General features: G+C 50.5%; 1 protein-coding gene across 2 annotated transcripts in view; it reads right to left on the bottom strand.

The window, feature by feature from the left end:
• NECAB2 (N-terminal EF-hand calcium binding protein 2) overlaps window positions 1-21,107 on the bottom strand; it is a 1,606,005-nt gene that overhangs the window by 104,579 nt on the left and 1,480,319 nt on the right. For both annotated transcript variants that reach the window (XM_069604778.1, XM_069604779.1), the window contains one exon: window positions 5,567-5,679. In XM_069604778.1, the coding sequence (XP_069460879.1) occupies window positions 5,567-5,679 (113 nt within the window). The remainder of the gene's footprint in view (window positions 1-5,566; window positions 5,680-21,107) is intronic.

Here is a 21,107-nt window from a genome sequence, read left to right as displayed (position 1 = left end):
GAGTAGCCACAGAGCAACACTCACCTGCCCCATTTCCATCGGAGCAAGGTGAGTGTTGTCCCTGTGTGCTGTGGCTGTTCTATTTTCTTTTTTGCTTGTACCCTGTTTTTTTATGGATTGGGCTTAGGCCCTGAGGCCGCTTGCAGACCCCGTCGCCACCCTGCGCCTCTTCCTGAATACCTTCCCTCCCGTCCCGTCCCCCCTGCTCCCATTGGTCCGTGGACCTTGGTGCCTGGAGAGTCACCTCAGAGCAACACTCACCTGCCCCATTTCCATCGGAGCAAGGTGAATGTTGCCCCTGTGTGCTGCGGCTAGTTTTTTTGCTTGTATCCTTGTTTTTTTGTTGATTGGGCGTAGGCCCCGAGGCCGCTTGCAGACCCCGCCGCCAACCCGCAGCTCTTCCTGAATCCCTTCCCTCCCGCCTCCCATCCTGCTCCTCTGCTCCCATTGGTCCGTGGACCTCAGTGCCTGGAGAGTCGCCGCAGAGCAACACTCACCTGCCCCATTTCCATCAGAGCAAGGTGAGTTTTGTCCCTGTATGCTGCGGCTGTTTTTTTCTATTGCTTGTATCCTGTTTTTTGTTGTTGATTGGGCATAGGCCCTGAGACCGCATGCAGACCCCGCCGCCACCCCACACCTTTTCCTGAATCCATTCCCTCCCGCCTCCTGTCCCACACCCCCTGCTCCCATTGGTCCGTGGACCTCGGTGCCTGGAGAGTAGCCGCAGAGCAACACTCACCTGCCCCATTTCCATCGGAGCAAAGTGAGTGTTGCCCCTGTGTGCTGCGGCTAGTTTTTTTGCTTGTATCCTGTTTTTTTGTTGATTGGGCTTAGGCCTTGAGGCCGCTTACAGACCCCGCCGCCACCCCGGGCCTCTTCCTGAATCTCTTCCCTTTCGCTTCCAGTTCTGCCCCCCAGGTCCCATTGGTCTGTGGACCTCGGTGCCTGGAGAGTCGCCGCAGAGCAACACTCACCTGCCCCATTTCGATCAGAGCAAGGCGAGTGTTGCCCCTGTGTGCTGCGGGTGTTTTTTTTTTTGCTTGTATCCTGTTTTTTTGTTGTTGATTGGGCTTAGGACCTGAGGTCACTTGCAGACCCTGCGGCCACCCCGCGCCTCTTCCTCAATCCCTTCCTCCTGCCTCCCATCCCGCCCCTCCGCTACCATTGGTCCGTGGACCTCGGTGCCTGGAGAGTAGCCACAGAGCAACACTCACCTGCCCCATTTCCATCGGAGCAAGGTGAGTGCTGCTCCTGTGTGCTGCGGCTGTTTTTTTTTGCCTGTATCCTGTTTTTTTGTTGATTGGGCTTAGGCCCTGAGGCCGCTTACAGACCTCGGCGCTACCCCGCACCTCTTCCTGAATCTCTTCCCTTTCGTTTCCCATTCCGCCCCCCCGCTCCCATTGGTCCGTGGACCTCAGTGCCTGGAAAGTAGCCGCAGAGCAACACTCACCTGTCCCATTTCCATCGGTGCAAGGTGAGTGTTGCCCTGTGTGCTGCGGCTGGTTTTCTTTTTGCTTGTATCCTGTTTCTTTTGTTGATTGGGCTTAGGCACTGAGGCCGCTTGCAGACCCCGCCGCCACCCCGCGTTTCTTCCTGAATCCCTTCCCTCCCTCCCGCCTCTCGTCCTGTCCCCCCTGCTCCCATTGGTCCGTGGAGTAGCCACAGAGCAACACTCACCTGCCCCATTTCCATCGGAGCAAGGTGAGTGTTGCCCCTTTGTGCTGCAGCTAGTTTTTTTGCTTGTATCCTGTTTTTTTGTTGATTGGGCTTAGGCCCTGAGGCCGCTTGCAGACCCCGCCGCTACACCACAACTCTTCCTGAATCCCTTCCCTCTCGCTTCCCATCCCGCCCCACCTGCTTCCATTGGTGCGTGGACCTCAGTGCCTGGAAAGTAGCTGCAGAGCAACAGTCCCCTGCCCCATTTCCATCGGAGCAAGGTGAGTGTTGCCCCTGTGTGCTGCGGCTGGTTTTCTTTTTGCTTGTATCCTGTTTTTTTTTGTTGTTTGGGCTTAGGCCCTGAGGCCACTTGCAGACCCCGGTGCCACCCCGCGCCTCTTCCTAAATCCCTTCCCTCCCTCCTCCCGTCTCGCCCCCCGGCTCCCGTTGTTCCGTGCACCTCAGTGCCTGGAGAGTCGCCGCAGAGCAACACTCACCTGCCCCATTTCCATCAGAGCAAGGTGAGTGCTGCCCATGTGTGCTGCGGCTGTTTTTCTTTTTGCTTGTATCCTGTTTATTTTTGTTGATTGGGCTTACGCCCTGAGGCCGCTTGCAGACCACGCCGCCACCCCGCGCCTCTTCCTGAATCCCTTACCTCCCGCCTCCCGTCCCGCCCCCACTGCTCCCATTGGTCCGTGGACCTCAGTGTCTGGAGAGTAGCCACAGAGCAACACTCACCTGCCCCATTTCCATCGGAGCAAGGTGAGTGTTGTCCCTGTGTGCTGTGGCTGTTCTATTTTCTTTTTTGCTTGTACCCTGTTTTTTTATGGATTGGGCTTAGGCCCTGAGGCCGCTTGCAGACCCCGTCGCCACCCTGCGCCTCTTCCTGAATACCTTCCCTCCCGTCCCGTCCCCCCTGCTCCCATTGGTCCGTGGACCTTGGTGCCTGGAGAGTCACCTCAGAGCAACACTCACCTGCCCCATTTCCATCGGAGCAAGGTGAATGTTGCCCCTGTGTGCTGCGGCTAGTTTTTTTGCTTGTATCCTTGTTTTTTTGTTGATTGGGCGTAGGCCCCGAGGCCGCTTGCAGACCCCGCCGCCAAACCCGCAGCTCTTCCTGAATCCCTTCCCTCCCGCCTCCCATCCTGCTCCTCTGCTCCCATTGGTCCGTGGACCTCAGTGCCTGGAGAGTCGCCGCAGAGCAACACTCACCTGCCCCATTTCCATCAGAGCAAGGTGAGTTTTGTCCCTGTATGCTGCGGCTGTTTTTTTCTATTGCTTGTATCCTGTTTTTTGTTGTTGATTGGGCATAGGCCCTGAGACCGCATGCAGACCCCGCCGCCACCCCACACCTTTTCCTGAATCCATTCCCTCCCGCCTCCTGTCCCACACCCCCTGCTCCCATTGGTCCGTGGACCTCGGTGCCTGGAGAGTAGCCGCAGAGCAACACTCACCTGCCCCATTTCCATCGGAGCAAAGTGAGTGTTGCCCCTGTGTGCTGCGGCTAGTTTTTTTGCTTGTATCCTGTTTTTTTGTTGATTGGGCTTAGGCCTTGAGGCCGCTTACAGACCCCGCCGCCACCCCGGGCCTCTTCCTGAATCTCTTCCCTTTCGCTTCCAGTTCTGCCCCCCAGGTCCCATTGGTCTGTGGACCTCGGTGCCTGGAGAGTCGCCGCAGAGCAACACTCACCTGCCCCATTTCGATCAGAGCAAGGCGAGTGTTGCCCCTGTGTGCTGCGGGTGTTTTTTTTTTTGCTTGTATCCTGTTTTTTTGTTGTTGATTGGGCTTAGGACCTGAGGTCACTTGCAGACCCTGCGGCCACCCCGCGCCTCTTCCTCAATCCCTTCCTCCTGCCTCCCATCCCGCCCCTCCGCTACCATTGGTCCGTGGACCTCGGTGCCTGGAGAGTAGCCACAGAGCAACACTCACCTGCCCCATTTCCATCGGAGCAAGGTGAGTGCTGCTCCTGTGTGCTGCGGCTGTTTTTTTTTGCCTGTATCCTGTTTTTTTGTTGATTGGGCTTAGGCCCTGAGGCCGCTTACAGACCTCGCCGCTACCCCGCACCTCTTCCTGAATCTCTTCCCTTTCGTTTCCCATTCCGCCCCCCCGCTCCCATTGGTCCGTGACCTCAGTGCCTGGAAAGTAGCCGCAGAGCAACACTCACCTGTCCCATTTCCATCGGTGCAAGGTGAGTGTTGCCCTGTGTGCTGCGGCTGGTTTTCTTTTTGCTTGTATCCTGTTTCTTTTGTTGATTGGGCTTAGGCACTGAGGCCGCTTGCAGACCCCGCCGCCACCCCGCGTTTCTTCCTGAATCCCTTCCCTCCCTCCCGCCTCTCGTCCCGTCCCCCCTGCTCCCATTGGTCCGTGGAGTAGCCACAGAGCAACACTCACCTGCCCCATTTCCATCGGAGCAAGGTGAGTGTTGCCCCTTTGTGCTGCAGCTAGTTTTTTTGCTTGTTTCCTGTTTTTTTGTTGATTGGGCTTAGGCCCTGAGGCCGCTTGCAGACCCCGCCGCTACACCACGACTCTTCCTGAATCCCTTCCCTCTCGCTTCCCATCCCGCCCCACCTGCTTCCATTGGTGCGTGGACCTCAGTGCCTGGAAAGTAGCTGCAGAGCAACAGTCCCCTGCCCCATTTCCATCGGAGCAAGGTGAGTGTTGCCCCTGTGTGCTGCGGCTGGTTTTCTTTTTGCTTGTATCCTGTTTTTTTTTGTTGTTTGGGCTTAGGCCCTGAGGCCACTTGCAGACCCCGGTGCCACCCCGCGCCTCTTCCTAAATCCCTTCCCTCCCTCCTCCCGTCTCGCCCCCCCGGCTCCCGTTGTTCCGTGCACCTCAGTGCCTGGAGAGTCGCCGCAGAGCAACACTCACCTGCCCCATTTCCATCAGAGCAAGGTGAGTGCTGCCCATGTGTGCTGCGGCTGTTTTTCTTTTTGCTTGTATCCTGTTTATTTTTGTTGATTGGGTTTAGGCCCTTAGGCCGCTTGTAGACCCCGCCGCCACCCTGCACCTCTTCCTGAATCTCTTCCCTCCCGAATCCCCGTCCAGCCCCCCCTGCTCCCATTGGTCCGTGCACCTCAGTGCCTGGAAAGTAGCCGCAGAGCAACACTCATCTGCCCCATTTCCATCGGAGCAATGTGAGTGTTGCCCCTGTGTGCTGTGGCTGTTTTTTTTTTTGCTGGTATCCTGTTTTTTTGTTGATTGGGCTTCGGCTTAGGCCCTGAGGATGCTTGCAGACCCCGTCACCACCCCGCGCTTCTTCTTGAATCCATTCCGTCCCGCCACCCTGCTCCCATTGGTCCTCCCTTCCACACTGCTCCATTCCTCCCACCAACCCATCCACCCTCACTCACTTCCTATCACCAACCAGCCTGCCAACTCAACCCTCTGCCCACACAAACTAACTCAATCCTCCCTCCCTCCCTCCCTCCCTCCCTCCCTCCCTCCCTCCCTCCCTCCCTCCCTCCCTCCCTCCCTCCCTCCCTCCCTTCCTTCCTTCCTTCCTTCCTTCCTTCCTTCCTTCCTTCCTTCCTTCCTTCCTTCCTTCCTTCCTTCCTTCCTTCCTTCCTTCCTTCCTTCCTTCCTTCCTTCCTTCCTTCCTTCCTTCCTTCCTTCCTTCCTTCCTTCCTTCCTTCCTTCCTTCCTTCCTTCCTTCCTTCCTTCCTTCCTTCCTTCCTTCCTTCCTTCCTTCCTTCCTTCCTTCCTTCCTTCCTTCCTTCCTTCCTCCCTCCCTCCTTCCTTCCTTCCCAGAACTAAATGAAGTGTCTCTAGGCGTGGTACTCAGGAGGAGACCTTGAGCAGAGATGAGGTTGGAAGATTCTGATGTGACGGGTAGTTAAATATGCAGAGCTTAGACAGATCCCTTCAGCAAAGCTTCAGTGCTCGCGAGAAACATGCAGTAACCCCCACTTACTGGAAACAGTCTCTCTGTCCTGCGGCGTTCTTCAAATACTGTTTCAGTGAACTGCAAAATTCCCCCACGTGTTTCGGGGCCACATTCATCTCGTGTCGCACCAAAAGAAGGTACTGTGGGAAAAATCAAAATAGATGGAATGACACAACTGGAGAGGTCAAGGCCCGCAGCAACAAAACACAATTCAGATTCGATTTTCTTTCACTGAACATTGCACGTTGCACATTCAGTAAATGGAGTCATGTGCTGCAGTGCAAAAGATTTCAGATGTGTCTCATAAATGTTAATTGGTGTCCATTGTAGTACGTTGTGGTCAGCGAACCAGCAGAATGACTGTATGTTTCACTGGGCTCCAAACGTAGGGCAACTGGATTGAACAGAACAGGGGTCCGCAACCTTTGGAGCTTCAGATGGTTTGGACTACAAATCCCATCAGACTTAGCCAACACACTCAGTTCTTAGGCATCATGGCAGTCACGGTCTACATCATAAGGAGAGCTCCAGGTTGTTCAGCCCTGTCCCAGAGAAACCCTTAACACAGTTAATTGTCTTACTGTGTACAGGCAAGCACACACCAAAACTATGGGAATCAAATCAAGAGGACATTGACGCCATTGCATGGATTATTTGCAATAGTTATTTGTTTGCAAATTTGTAAACGCATGCGCATAATGTGCACGAAGAACCAGGGGTGTTGCTACGTCTGGGAAGAACCGGGGCTACGCTAATGTCGGGACTGTCGGGACTCAGGGATATCTAGCCCACTGGTTGTAGCCCCTGAGCTTCTATCCAGGGCTACAACCAAAAGAGCCAGTTCTATAGCCCCCCGGCCCAGCTTTGTCTCTGCGAAGAACTGTTATTGCTTACTTGGAGGGACATACGAAACATGGTTTCAGATGTTCAGTAAATACCTCTTCAGCATTTTTAGATGTTGTATTCACTCGCTTCTATAAGTAGGCTCACAAGTGTTCAATGCCAAGGAGCGTTCCGTGAGAATGCAAGGAGTCCCATGGGAGACGCTAGGGAAGCCTTGCCAAAGCCAGTCTACTTTAAAGAACATTGCTGGAACCTTATTGGTTCTGCAAAGCTAAAGATATTGAACACATGTTGTATCATATTGTGCAATATCATTTTGGTCAGAAGCACACTCAGTTCTAGCTAGGTTTAAGTGGACATGCTTTTCTTATTCTGGGTTTTAGATATACCAAGTGGGCCAAATTAACAATAGTGTAGATCGCTTGAATATCAGATGATTTGGTCCAATGTCTCCAAGGGATAGCGGGTATAGCTAAAAAAAAACGAGAAATAAAAAACGAATGTACATTTACTGCGCATTTGACATTAAGCGAAAATGACTAATCCCATTATACTGTAAAAGGCAGGGGTGCCGACTTTTGGGTTTCCCGTGGGATCCTGCGGCAAAAAACCCCAAAAACGTCCCATTCTAAAAATAGGGTCTTTCATGAAAATAGCATTTCCCAGGGGGTACCCGGGCCCCGGAGCACCCGCGTACTCCGTGCCCCTGGTTGCGGGGGATTCTTCTGCTACACCTTGTATGGTATAATGGGTTCAGGGGTTCCGGGGGTTTCCCCCCACAGTCACAAGGTAGGGATTGGGGCATTTACACACAGAAGTGCAAACTATGTAATCAATGCATGGCTCCATTTTTACATTTGGAATTTCCGTTTCTGGTATTTTGGGCCACACAGTGATCACATAGATCCACAAAAGCATAGATATCTTGATGAGGAAGCAAAAAGCCTAAATAATGGATAAGGAAGAAGTTAAAATTGAAAGCAGGCAACACATAGCTTGGCGGATGGAAATATATCATAGAGACAGAAGAAAGACTAGCCAGATATGTGTAACTCCATTCAGCCCAGTATCCTAACCTTTACTGAGTTGACACCCTTGTTATATAAATTAATAATTCATCCTGGAGACAGTTCTTCAGGTAACTTTGCTTGGGCAATAATACTTTACTTGTGCCCTCTCCATAATTAATATTGTAGTCGTCATGTCTCAAACAAATATGTGCTTGTCTCACGCAATTTTGCATGTTCTTTGAGAGTGTTGCTCCACCTAGGCTGTGAGGCAGCATATCCAGTTCATAAGAGCAATTTTCTTAACCGTGAATCTAGATTATGGTTACTCATCATGTGGCCCTCAGATGTTTCAGAGTTCAACTCTATCAACCCTAGCCAGCATCGTCACTGGTGATGAATCACAGGAGTTGTGGTCCAAAAAGTCTGTAGGCTATTACAAGCGTGATCATCAGTTGTGAAAAATCAAGTTCTTCCTGCTAGAGTTCTGTTATTGATGGTAAGTGCTTGATTGCTCAGTGTTCCGCATACCTGCACCACCAGCCCCTTCCTGCTAGAGTTTTTTCATCAATATATTCTTCAAGGTATATACTTGTAGATCAATTTCCATCCAGGGAAACTAAGTCTAGAAAATGATTTGTGGTCCCATTGTTGGGAAGTATATGTCCATTAGCAGTGTCTTCACGCTGGCTAACCCAGAGATCAACATTTGAAAAGGACTCAAACCATTGCACGGGAAGCCAGCAAATCGCCCAGGGGCCTGGGTGGCTTAATTTATATTATTGAAGTCTAAATTTCTCCGAACTCATATTGATCATTTTCCACAATATTGTTACTGGAGTGTTTTTTTACTACAAGAGCTCACTGTCCCTACAGCAAACTTAATTTGAGAACATGGCCATAACCTGTGGGATGTCAGGGCCTGCAAAGTAGACTCTGTGGTCAATTCTAAAACCCCATGTTTCTGATGCTGCTTGGGCGACATTGTCAGTGAACGGGCATTTCAAATGGCGTCAAGAGCACAGCGGTTTGTGGCAGGTGCTTGGATAAGAGAACATGTTACTAGGGGAGTCAAAGACCTCAGTCTGTCAGTGAGGGGATACAAGTGCTGAACCCAAGGACAGTTAAAGTTTGGGAAATACAGCGGCACATGATTATACAATAGAATCCCTATCAGATGGTGAATTCTGAGTGGTAGCGGATGCATCCCAAAATGCTTTCTCTGGAACAGCATCCTGCAGTGACATCAGGCCATATTTGGCCCCAATGCTATTCAATCAGGATACAGCGAATGAAGCTGCCCATCACTTCTTTGCTCAACGGAGCATAAGTATTGGACTCAAAGGGAAAGAGGAGACTTGCAGTGCCATTGCACAGTGGAAATGGCTCTGGAGAGGATTGTGCCAAAGAGGCTGAATAAATAGTTTTCTAACTTTGTTATTTTATCTTATCTAAATAATGGTAGTGGGATTCATACAGCTCCACGCTGCCCTGTGCATGATCTCCAGGTTCCCTGATAGATCTGAAAGACAGGGGGAGGCTTAGGTTAGTAGGAAGTGAGGGCACATGCAAGAGTGCTTTGCTGTCCCGTTGATGAGTGAAGACAAGGAGAACCTTGAGCTCTGCATGTGGGTCTCAAGATGTGTTCTTTTTTGTAACCATAGACGAATATGTGTTTAGAGGCGGGCCCTGTGTGCTCTTGGTGCAAGGATGCATTGGCCGGAACTGTGGTATGCAAGTTGGTTGCAGATGTCAGAGTTGTGTTGTTTGATGTTTGTTAGAAAGGACAATGATTTGAGTGTGACTGCTTAGTTAGTATGCATTTATTGTGTTTGAGCATAGAGAATATTATGTTATGTTAACATTATTTATAAAGCGCACATCCACCACAAGGACACCTTGGCGTTAGGACATTTAACGGGGGCAATCAACCACCACTCCAGAAAAGGATAGTTTTTAGCGCACATCGGAACTGCAGATGATTCGTTAGATTCCGCATTCCTGTGGGTAACCCGTTCTATAGAAAGCAGGGCCACCCAGTCGAGCTCTATGAAATGTCTAAGAAGTCTTAGAGGGGGGCCCACCACCATCACCTCTGTCTTGACTCCAATCAGTTTAAGCCAGTTGACCTCCATCCAGCCCTTCACGGCCGACAGACACTCGCACAGCCTCAACGACACCTCAGATTGGCCAAGAAGTCTTGGCTGAAGGCTTGGTTGATGAGAGATGATAGACTAATTGGGCAAGTGGGCAGTGGTCTGACGTTGTTCTCTTCACTTAGGTTTCATTTTGCTTACGGGCTGCCAATGAGGCGAATGTCCAAGGTTGGCAGGGAATGCCAACCAATCACGTGGGTCTATGCAATGGTGAGCATACATTGTTGCAGGGGCCAATCCACTCGGTTATGTTGCTATAATCTGTATTACACGTAGAGGGAAGTTCTGTGCTTAGAGAGGCATCAGCTTCACCTCACTGATGATCCCCAACAAGGGTGAAACACGTGTATGGGGTTGCTGGTGGTACTCTCGTTCAGATTGGAATTGCCATTGTATTTCGGTGCTGGACTGCCCCTGGGCAGGACAAAGACTGATATGCAAATGGATATTTCCCATCTGTGAAAGGCACAGTGAGTAAAAGCAGTGGCTGCGAACTCTCAAGTGGTTAATAACCACTGAACAGGTTATCATGTCTGTTCTTGCGAGAGAGGGGCGCCCGCTACCTTTGTAAAACTATTTGTTAAGGAACCTGGGATTGGTAACCCTAGGTCTCCTGGGGGCAACCAGACGTGGTCTCCCTCTCACTGTGCTTAGAGAGGCATCAGCTTCACCTCACTGATGATCCCCAACAAGGGTGAAACACGTGTATGGGGTTGCTGGTGGTACTCTCGTTCAGATTGGAATTGCCATTGTATTTCGGTGCTGGACTGCCCCTGGGCAGGACAAAGACTGATATGCAAATGGATATTTCCCATCTGTGAAAGGCACAGTGAGTAAAAGCAGTGGCTGCGAACTCTCAAGTGGTTAATAACCACTGAACAGGTTATCATGTCTGTTCTTGCGAGAGAGGGGCGCCTGCTACCTTTGTAAAACTATTTGTTAAGGAACCTGGGATTGGTAACCCTAGGTCTCCTGGGGGCAACCAGACGTGGTCTCCCTCTCACTGTGCTTAGAGAGGCATCAGCTTCACCTCACTGATGATCCCCAACAAGGGTGAAACACGTGTATGGGGTTGCTGGTGGTACTCTCGTTCAGATTGGAATTGCCATTGTATTTCGCTGCTGGACTGCCCCTGGGCAGGACAAAGACTGATATGCAAATGGATATTTCCCATCTGTGAAAGGCACAGTGAGTAAAAGCAGTGGCTGCGAACTCTCAAGTGGTTAATAACCACTGAACAGGTTATCATGTCTGTTCTTGCGAGAGAGGGGCACCCGCTACCTTTGTAAAACTATTTGTTAAGGAACCTGGGATTGGTAACCCTAGGTCTCCTGGGGGCAACCAGACGTGGTCTCCCTCTCACTGTGCTTAGAGAGGCATCAGCTTCACCTCACTGATGATCCCCAACAAGGGTGAAACACGTGTATGGGGTTGCTGGTGGTACTCTCGTTCAGATTGGAATTGCCATTGTATTTCGGTGCTGGACTGCCCCTGGGCAGGACAAAGACTGATATGCAAATGGATATTTCCCATCTGTGAAAGGCACAGTGAGTAAAAGCAGTGGCTGCGAACTCTCAAGTGGTTAATAACCACTGAACAGGTTATCATGTCTGTTCTTGCGAGAGAGGGGCGCCCGCTACCTTTGTAAAACTATTTGTTAAGGAACCTGGGATTGGTAACCCTAGGTCTCCTGGGGGCAACCAGACGTGGTCTCCCTCTCACTGTGCTTAGAGAGGCATCAGCTTCACCTCACTGATGATCCCCAACAAGGGTGAAACACGTGTATGGGGTTGCTGGTGGTACTCTCGTTCAGATTGGAATTGCCATTGTATTTCGGTGCTGGACTGCCCCTGGGCAGGACAAAGACTGATATGCAAATGGATATTTCCCATCTGTGAAAGGCACAGTGAGTAAAAGCAGTGGCTGCGAACTCTCAAGTGGTTAATAACCACTGAACAGGTTATCATGTCTGTTCTTGCGAGAGAGTGGCGCCCGCTACCTTTGTAAAACTATTTGTTAAGGAACCTGGGATTGGTAACCCTAGGTCTCCTGGGGGCAACCAGACGTGGTCTCCCTCTCACTGTGCTTAGAGAGGCATCAGCTTCACCTCACTGATGATCCCCAACAAGGGTGAAACACGTGTATGGGGTTGCTGGTGGTACTCTCGTTCAGATTGGAATTGCCATTGTATTTCGGTGCTGGACTGCCCCTGGGCAGGACAAAGACTGATATGCAAATGGATATTTCCCATCTGTGAAAGGCACAGTGAGTAAAAGCAGTGGCTGCGAACTCTCAAGTGGTTAATAACCACTGAACAGGTTATCATGTCTGTTCTTGCGAGAGAGGGGCGCCCGCTACCTTTGTAAAACTATTTGTTAAGGAACCTGGGATTGGTAACCCTAGGTCTCCTGGGGGCAACCAGACGTGGTCTCCCTCTCACTGTGCTTAGAGAGGCATCAGCTTCACCTCACTGATGATCCCCAACAAGGGTGAAACACGTGTATGGGGTTGCTGGTGGTACTCTCGTTCAGATTGGAATTGCCATTGTATTTCGGTGCTGGACTGCCCCTGGGCAGGACAAAGACTGATATGCAAATGGATATTTCCCATCTGTGAAAGGCACAGTGAGTAAAAGCAGTGGCTGCGAACTCTCAAGTGGTTAATAACCACTGAACAGGTTGTCATGTCTGTTCTTGCGAGAGAGGGGCGCCCGCTACCTTTGTAAAACTATTTGTTAAGGAACCTGGGATTGGTAACCCTAGGTCTCCTGGGGGCAACCAGACGTGGTCTCCCTCTCACTGTGCTTAGAGAGGCATCAGCTTCACCTCACTGATGATCCCCAACAAGGGTGAAACACGTGTATGGGGTTGCTGGTGGTACTCTCGTTCAGATTGGAATTGCCATTGTATTTCGGTGCTGGACTGCCCCTGGGCAGGACAAAGACTGATATGCAAATGGATATTTCCCATCTGTGAAAGGCACAGTGAGTAAAAGCAGTGGCTGCGAACTCTCAAGTGGTTAATAACCACTGAACAGGTTATCATGTCTGTTCTTGCGAGAGAGGGGCGCCCGCTACCTTTGTAAAACTATTTGTTAAGGAACCTGGGATTGGTAACCCTAGGTCTCCTGGGGGCAACCAGACGTGGTCTCCCTCTCACTGTGCTTAGAGAGGTATCAGCTTCACCTCACTGATGATCCCCAACAAGGGTGAAACACGTGTATGGGGTTGCTGGTGGTACTCTCGTTCAGATTGGAATTGCCATTGTATTTCGGTGCTGGACTGCCCCTGGGCAGGACAAAGACTGATATGCAAATGGATATTTCCCATCTGTGAAAGGCACAGTGAGTAAAAGCAGTGGCTGCGAACTCTCAAGTGGTTAATAACCACTGAACAGGTTATCATGTCTGTTCTTGCGAGAGAGGGGCGCCCGCTACCTTTGTAAAACTATTTGTTAAGGAACCTGGGATTGGTAACCCTAGGTCTCCTGGGGGCAACCAGACGTGGTCTCCCTCTCACTGTGCTTAGAGAGGCATCAGCTTCACCTCACTGATGATCCCCAACAAGGGTGAAACACGTGTATGGGGTTGCTGGTGGTACTCTCGTTCAGATTGGAATTGCCATTGTATTTCGGTGCTGGACTGCCCCTGGGCAGGACAAAGACTGATATGCAAATGGATATTTCCCATCTGTGAAAGGCACAGTGAGTAAAAGCAGTGGCTGCGAACTCTCAAGTGGTTAATAACCACTGAACAGGTTATCATGTCTGTTCTTGCGAGAGAGGGGCGCCCGCTACCTTTGTAAAACTATTTGTTAAGGAACCTGGGATTGGTAACCCTAGGTCTCCTGGGGGCAACCAGACGTGGTCTCCCTCTCACTGTGCTTAGAGAGGCATCAGCTTCACCTCACTGATGATCCCCAACAAGGGTGAAACACGTGTATGGGGTTGCTGGTGGTACTCTCGTTCAGATTGGAATTGCCATTGTATTTCGGTGCTGGACTGCCCCTGGGCAGGACAAAGACTGATATGCAAATGGATATTTCCCATCTGTGAAAGGCACAGTGAGTAAAATCAGTGGCTGCGAACTCTCAAGTGGTTAATAACCACTGAACAGGTTATCATGTCTGTTCTTGCGAGAGAGGGGCGCCCGCTACCTTTGTAAAACTATTTGTTAAGGAACCTGGGATTGGTAACCCTAGGTCTCCTGGGGGCAACCAGACGTGGTCTCCCTCTCACTGTGCTTAGAGAGGCATCAGCTTCACCTCACTGATGATCCCCAACAAGGGTGAAACACGTGTATGGGGTTGCTGGTGGTACTCTCGTTCAGATTGGAATTGCCATTGTATTTCGGTGCTGGACTGCCCCTGGGCAGGACAAAGACTGATATGCAAATGGATATTTCCCATCTGTGAAAGGCACAGTGAGTAAAAGCAGTGGCTGCGAACTCTCAAGTGGTTAATAACCACTGAACAGGTTATCATGTCTGTTCTTGCGAGAGAGGGGCGCCCGCTACCTTTGTAAAACTATTTGTTAAGGAACCTGGGATTGGTAACCCTAGGTCTCCTGGGGGCAACCAGACGTGGTCTCCCTCTCACTGTGCTTAGAGAGGCATCAGCTTCACCTCACTGATGATCCCCAACAAGGGTGAAACACGTGTATGGGGTTGCTGGTGGTACTCTCGTTCAGATTGGAATTGCCATTGTATTTCGGTGCTGGACTGCCCCTGGGCAGGACAAAGACTGATATGCAAATGGATATTTCCCATCTGTGAAAGGCACAGTGAGTAAAAGCAGTGGCTGCGAACTCTCAAGTGGTTAATAACCACTGAACAGGTTATCATGTCTGTTCTTGCGAGAGAGGGGCGCCCGCTACCTTTGTAAAACTATTTGTTAAGGAACCTGGGATTGGTAACCCTAGGTCTCCTGGGGGCAACCAGACGTGGTCTCCCTCTCACTGTGCTTAGAGAGGCATCAGCTTCACCTCACTGATGATCCCCAACAAGGGTGAAACACGTGTATGGGGTTGCTGGTGGTACTCTCGTTCAGATTGGAATTGCCATTGTATTTCGGTGCTGGACTGCCCCTGGGCAGGACAAAGACTGATATGCAAATGGATATTTCCCATCTGTGAAAGGCACAGTGAGTAAAAGCAGTGGCTGCGAACTCTCAAGTGGTTAATAACCACTGAACAGGTTATCATGTCTGTTCTTGCGAGAGAGGGGCGCCCGCTACCTTTGTAAAACTATTTGTTAAGGAACCTGGGATTGGTAACCCTAGGTCTCCTGGGGGCAACCAGACGTGGTCTCCCTCTCACTGTGCTTAGAGAGGCATCAGCTTCACCTCACTGATGATCCCCAACAAGGGTGAAACACGTGTATGGGGTTGCTGGTGGTACTCTCGTTCAGATTGGAATTGCCATTGTATTTCGGTGCTGGACTGCCCCTGGGCAGGACAAAGACTGATATGCAAATGGATATTTCCCATCTGTGAAAGGCACAGTGAGTAAAAGCAGTGGCTGCGAACTCTCAAGTGGTTAATAACCACTGAACAGGTTATCATGTCTGTTCTTGCGAGAGAGGGGCGCCCGCTACCTTTGTAAAACTATTTGTTAAGGAACCTGGGATTGGTAACCCTAGGTCTCCTGGGGGCAACCAGACGTGGTCTCCCTCTCACTGTGCTTAGAGAGGCATCAGCTTCACCTCACTGATGATCCCCAACAAGGGTGAAACACGTGTATGGGGTTGCTGGTGGTACTCTCGTTCAGATTGGAATTGCCATTGTATTTCGGTGCTGGACTGCCCCTGGGCAGGACAAAGACTGATATGCAAATGGATATTTCCCATCTGTGAAAGGCACAGTGAGTAAAAGCAGTGGCTGCGAACTCTCAAGTGGTTAATAACCACTGAACAGGTTATCATGTCTGTTCTTGCGAGAGAGGGGCGCCCGCTACCTTTGTAAAACTATTTGTTAAGGAACCTGGGATTGGTAACCCTAGGTCTCCTGGGGGCAACCAGACGTGGTCTCCCTCTCACTGTGCTTAGAGAGGCATCAGCTTCACCTCACTGATGATCCCCAACAAGGGTGAAACACGTGTATGGGGTTGCTGGTGGTACTCTCGTTCAGATTGGAATTGCCATTGTATTTCGGTGCTGGACTGCCCCTGGGCAGGACAAAGACTGATATGCAAATGGATATTTCCCATCTGTGAAAGGCACAGTGAGTAAAATCAGTGGCTGCGAACTCTCAAGTGGTTAATAACCACTGAACAGGTTATCATGTCTGTTCTTGCGAGAGAGGGGCGCCCGCTACCTTTGTAAAACTATTTGTTAAGGAACCTGGGATTGGTAACCCTAGGTCTCCTGGGGGCAACCAGACGTGGTCTCCCTCTCACTGTGCTTAGAGAGGCATCAGCTTCACCTCACTGATGATCCCCAACAAGGGTGAAACACGTGTATGGGGTTGCTGGTGGTACTCTCGTTCAGATTGGAATTGCCATTGTATTTCGGTGCTGGACTGCCCCTGGGCAGGACAAAGACTGATATGCAAATGGATATTTCCCATCTGTGAAAGGCACAGTGAGTAAAAGCAGTGGCTGCGAACTCTCAAGTGGTTAATAACCACTGAACAGGTTATCATGTCTGTTCTTGCGAGAGAGGGGCGCCCGCTACCTTTGTAAAACTATTTGTTAAGGAACCTGGGATTGGTAACCCTAGGTCTCCTGGGGGCAACCAGACGTGGTCTCCCTCTCACTGTGCTTAGAGAGGCATCAGCTTCACCTCACTGATGATCCCCAACAAGGGTGAAACACGTGTATGGGGTTGCTGGTGGTACTCTCGTTCAGATTGGAATTGCCATTGTATTTCGGTGCTGGACTGCCCCTGGGCAGGACAAAGACTGATATGCAAATGGATATTTCCCATCTGTGAAAGGCACAGTGAGTAAAAGCAGTGGCTGCGAACTCTCAAGTGGTTAATAACCACTGAACAGGTTATCATGTCTGTTCTTGCGAGAGAGGGGCGCCCGCTACCTTTGTAAAACTATTTGTTAAGGAACCTGGGATTGGTAACCCTAGGTCTCCTGGGAGCAACCAGACGTGGTCTCCCTCTCACTGTGCTTAGAGAGGCATCAGCTTCACCTCACTGATGATCCCCAACAAGGGTGAAACACGTGTATGGGGTTGCTGGTGGTACTCTCGTTCAGATTGGAATTGCCATTGTATTTCGGTGCTGGACTGCCCCTGGGCAGGACAAAGACTGATATGCAAATGGATATTTCCCATCTGTGAAAGGCACAGTGAGTAAAAGCAGTGGCTGCGAACTCTCAAGTGGTTAATAACCACTGAACAGGTTATCATGTCTGTTCTTGCGAGAGAGGGGCGCCCGCTACCTTTGTAAAACTATTTGTTAAGGAACCTGGGATTGGTAACCCTAGGTCTCCTGGGGGCAACCAGACGTGGTCTCCCTCTCACTGTGCTTAGAGAGGCATCAGCTTCACCTCACTGATGATCCCCAACAAGGGTGAAACACGTGTATGGGGTTGCTGGTGGTACTCTCGTTCAGATTGGAATTGCCATTGTATTTCGGTGCTGGACTGCCCCTGGGCAGGACAAAGACTGATATGCAAATGGATATTTCCCATCTGTGAAAGGCACAGTGAGTAAAAGCAGTGGCTGCGAACTCTCAAGTGGTTAATAACCACTGAACAGGTTATCATGTCTGTTCTTGCGAGAGAGGGGCGCCCGCTACCTTTGTAAAACTATTTGTTAAGGAACCTGGGATTGGTAACCCTAGGTCTCCTGGGGGCAACCAGACGTGGTCTCCCTCTCACTGTGCTTAGAGAGGCATCAGCTTCACCTCACTGATGATCCCCAACAAGGGTGAAACACGTGTATGGGGTTGCTGGTGGTACTCTCGTTCAGATTGGAATTGCCATTGTATTTCGGTGCTGGACTGCCCCTGGGCAGGACAAAGACTGATATGCAAATGGATATTTCCCATCTGTGAAAGGCACAGTGAGTAAAATCAGTGGCTGCGAACTCTCAAGTGGTTAATAACCACTGAACAGGTTATCATGTCTGTTCTTGCGAGAGAGGGGCGCCCGCTACCTTTGTAAAACTATTTGTTAAGGAACCTGGGATTGGTAACCCTAGGTCTCCTGGGGGCAACCAGACGTGGTCTCCCTCTCACTGTGCTTAGAGAGGCATCAGCTTCACCTCACTGATGATCCCCAACAAGGGTGAAACACGTGTATGGGGTTGCTGGTGGTACTCTCGTTCAGATTGGAATTGCCATTGTATTTCGGTGCTGGACTGCCCCTGGGCAGGACAAAGACTGATATGCAAATGGATATTTCCCATCTGTGAAAGGCACAGTGAGTAAAAGCAGTGGCTGCGAACTCTCAAGTGGTTAATAACCACTGAACAGGTTATCATGTCTGTTCTTGCGAGAGAGGGGCGCCCGCTACCTTTGTAAAACTATTTGTTAAGGAACCTGGGATTGGTAACCCTAGGTCTCCTGGGGGCAACCAGACGTGGTCTCCCTCTCACTGTGCTTAGAGAGGCATCAGCTTCACCTCACTGATGATCCCCAACAAGGGTGAAACACGTGTATGGGGTTGCTGGTGGTACTCTCGTTCAGATTGGAATTGCCATTGTATTTCGGTGCTGGACTGCCCCTGGGCAGGACAAAGACTGATATGCAAATGGATATTTCCCATCTGTGAAAGGCACAGTGAGTAAAAGCAGTGGCTGCGAACTCTCAAGTGGTTAATAACCACTGAACAGGTTATCATGTCTGTTCTTGCGAGAGAGGGGCGCCCGCTACCTTTGTAAAACTATTTGTTAAGGAACCTGGGATTGGTAACCCTAGGTCTCCTGGGGGCAACCAGACGTGGTCTCCCTCTCACTGTGCTTAGAGAGGCATCAGCTTCACCTCACTGATGATCCCCAACAAGGGTGAAACACGTGTATGGGGTTGCTGGTGGTACTCTCGTTCAGATTGGAATTGCCATTGTATTTCGGGGCTGGACTGCCCCTGGGCAGGACAAAGACTGATATGCAAATGGATATTTCCCATCTGTGAAAGGCACAGTGAGTAAAAGCAGTGGCTGCGAACTCTCAAGTGGTTAATAACCACTGAACAGGTTATCATGTCTGTTCTTGCGAGAGAGGGGCGCCCGCTACCTTTGTAAAACTATTTGTTAAGGAACCTGGGATTGGTAACCCTAGGTCTCCTGGGGGCAACCAGACGTGGTCTCCCTCTCACTGTGCTTAGAGAGGCATCAGCTTCACCTCACTGATGATCCCCAACAAGGGTGAAACACGTGTATGGGGTTGCTGGTGGTACTCTCGTTCAGATTGGAATTGCCATTGTATTTCGGTGCTGGACTGCCCCTGGGCAGGACAAAGACTGATATGCAAATGGATATTTCCCATCTGTGAAAGGCACAGTGAGTAAAATCAGTGGCTGCGAACTCTCAAGTGGTTAATAACCACTGAACAGGTTATCATGTCTGTTCTTGCGAGAGAGGGGCGCCCGCTACCTTTGTAAAACTATTTGTTAAGGAACCTGGGATTGGTAACCCTAGGTCTCCTGGGGGCAACCAGACGTGGTCTCCCTCTCACTGTGCTTAGAGAGGCATCAGCTTCACCTCACTGATGATCCCCAACAAGGGTGAAACACGTGTATGGGGTTGCTGGTGGTACTCTCGTTCAGATTGGAATTGCCATTGTATTTCGGTGCTGGACTGCCCCTGGGCAGGACAAAGACTGATATGCAAATGGATATTTCCCATCTGTGAAAGGCACAGTGAGTAAAAGCAGTGGCTGCGAACTCTCAAGTGGTTAATAACCACTGAACAGGTTATCATGTCTGTTCTTGCGAGAGAGGGGCGCCCGCTACCTTTGTAAAACTATTTGTTAAGGAACCTGGGATTGGTAACCCTAGGTCTCCTGGGGGCAACCAGACGTGGTCTCCCTCTCACTGTGCTTAGAGAGGCATCAGCTTCACCTCACTGATGATCCCCAACAAGGGTGAAACACGTGTATGGGGTTGCTGGTGGTACTCTCGTTCAGATTGGAATTGCCATTGTATTTCGGTGCTGGACTGCCCCTGGGCAGGACAAAGACTGATATGCAAATGGATATTTCCCATCTGTGAAAGGCACAGTGAGTAAAAGCAGTGGCTGCGAACTCTCAAGTGGTTAATAACCACTGAACAGGTTATCATGTCTGTTCTTGCGAGAGAGGGGCGCCCGCTACCTTTGTAAAACTATTTGTTAAGGAACCTGGGATTGGTAACCCTAGGTCTCCTGGGGGCAACCAGACGTGGTCTCCCTCTCACTGTGCTTAGAGAGGCATCAGCTTCACCTCACTGATGATCCCCAACAAGGGTGAAACACGTGTATGGGGTTGCTGGTGGTACTCTCGTTCAGATTGGAATTGCCATTGTATTTCGGTGCTGGACTGCCCCTGGGCAGGACAAAGACTGATATGCAAATGGATATTTCCCATCTGTGAAAGGCACAGTGAGTAAAAGCAGTGGCTGCGAACTCTCAAGTGGTTAATAACCACTGAACAGGTTATCATGTCTGTTCTTGCGAGAGAGGGGCGCCCGCTACCTTTGTAAAACTATTTGTTAAGGAACCTGGGATTGGTAACCCTAGGTCTCCTGGGGGCAACCAGACGTGGTCTCCCTCTCACTGTGCTTAGAGAGGCATCAGCTTCACCTCACTGATGATCCCCAACAAGGGTGAAACACGTGTATGGGGTTGCTGGTGGTACTCTCGTTCAGATTGGAATTGCCATTGTATTTCGGTGCTGGACTGCCCCTGGGCAGGACAAAGACTGATATGCAAATGGATATTTCCCATCTGTGAAAGGCACAGTGAGTAAAAGCAGTGGCTGCGAACTCTCAAGTGGTTAATAACCACTGAACAGGTTATCATGTCTGTTCTTGCGAGAGAGGGGCGCCCGCTACCTTTGTAAAACTATTTGTTAAGGAACCTGGGATTGGTAACCCTAGGTCTCCTGGGGGCAACCAGACGTGGTCTCCCTCTCACTGTGCTTAGAGAGGCATCAGCTTCACCTCACTGATGATCCCCAACAAGGGTGAAACACGTGTATGGGGTTGCTGGTGGTACTCTCGTTCAGATTGGAATTGCCATTGTATTTCGGTGCTGGACTGCCCCTGGGCAGGACAAAGACTGATATGCAAATGGATATTTCCCATCTGTGAAAGGCACAGTGAGTAAAAGCAGTGGCTGCGAACTCTCAAGTGGTTAATAACCACTGAACAGGTTATCATGTCTGTTCTTGCGAGAGAGGGGCGCCCGCTACCTTTGTAAAACTATTTGTTAAGGAACCTGGGATTGGTAACCCTAGGTCTCCTGGGGGCAACCAGACGTGGTCTCCCTCTCACTGTGCTTAGAGAGGTATCAGCTTCACCTCACTGATGATCCCCAACAAGGGTGAAACACGTGTATGGGGTTGCTGGTGTACTCTCGTTCAGATTGGAATTGCCATTGTATTTCGGTGCTGGACTGCCCCTGGGCAGGACAAAGACTGA

Source organism: Ambystoma mexicanum, chromosome 1p (genome assembly GCF_040938575.1).
Source record: "Ambystoma mexicanum isolate Mex_15411 chromosome 1p, UKY_AmexF1_1, whole genome shotgun sequence".
Classification (NCBI taxonomy): Eukaryota; Metazoa; Chordata; class Amphibia; order Caudata; family Ambystomatidae; genus Ambystoma; species Ambystoma mexicanum.
The sequence above is the reverse complement of the archived record's forward strand: the minus strand, read 5'-3'. Positions and strand labels throughout refer to the sequence as shown.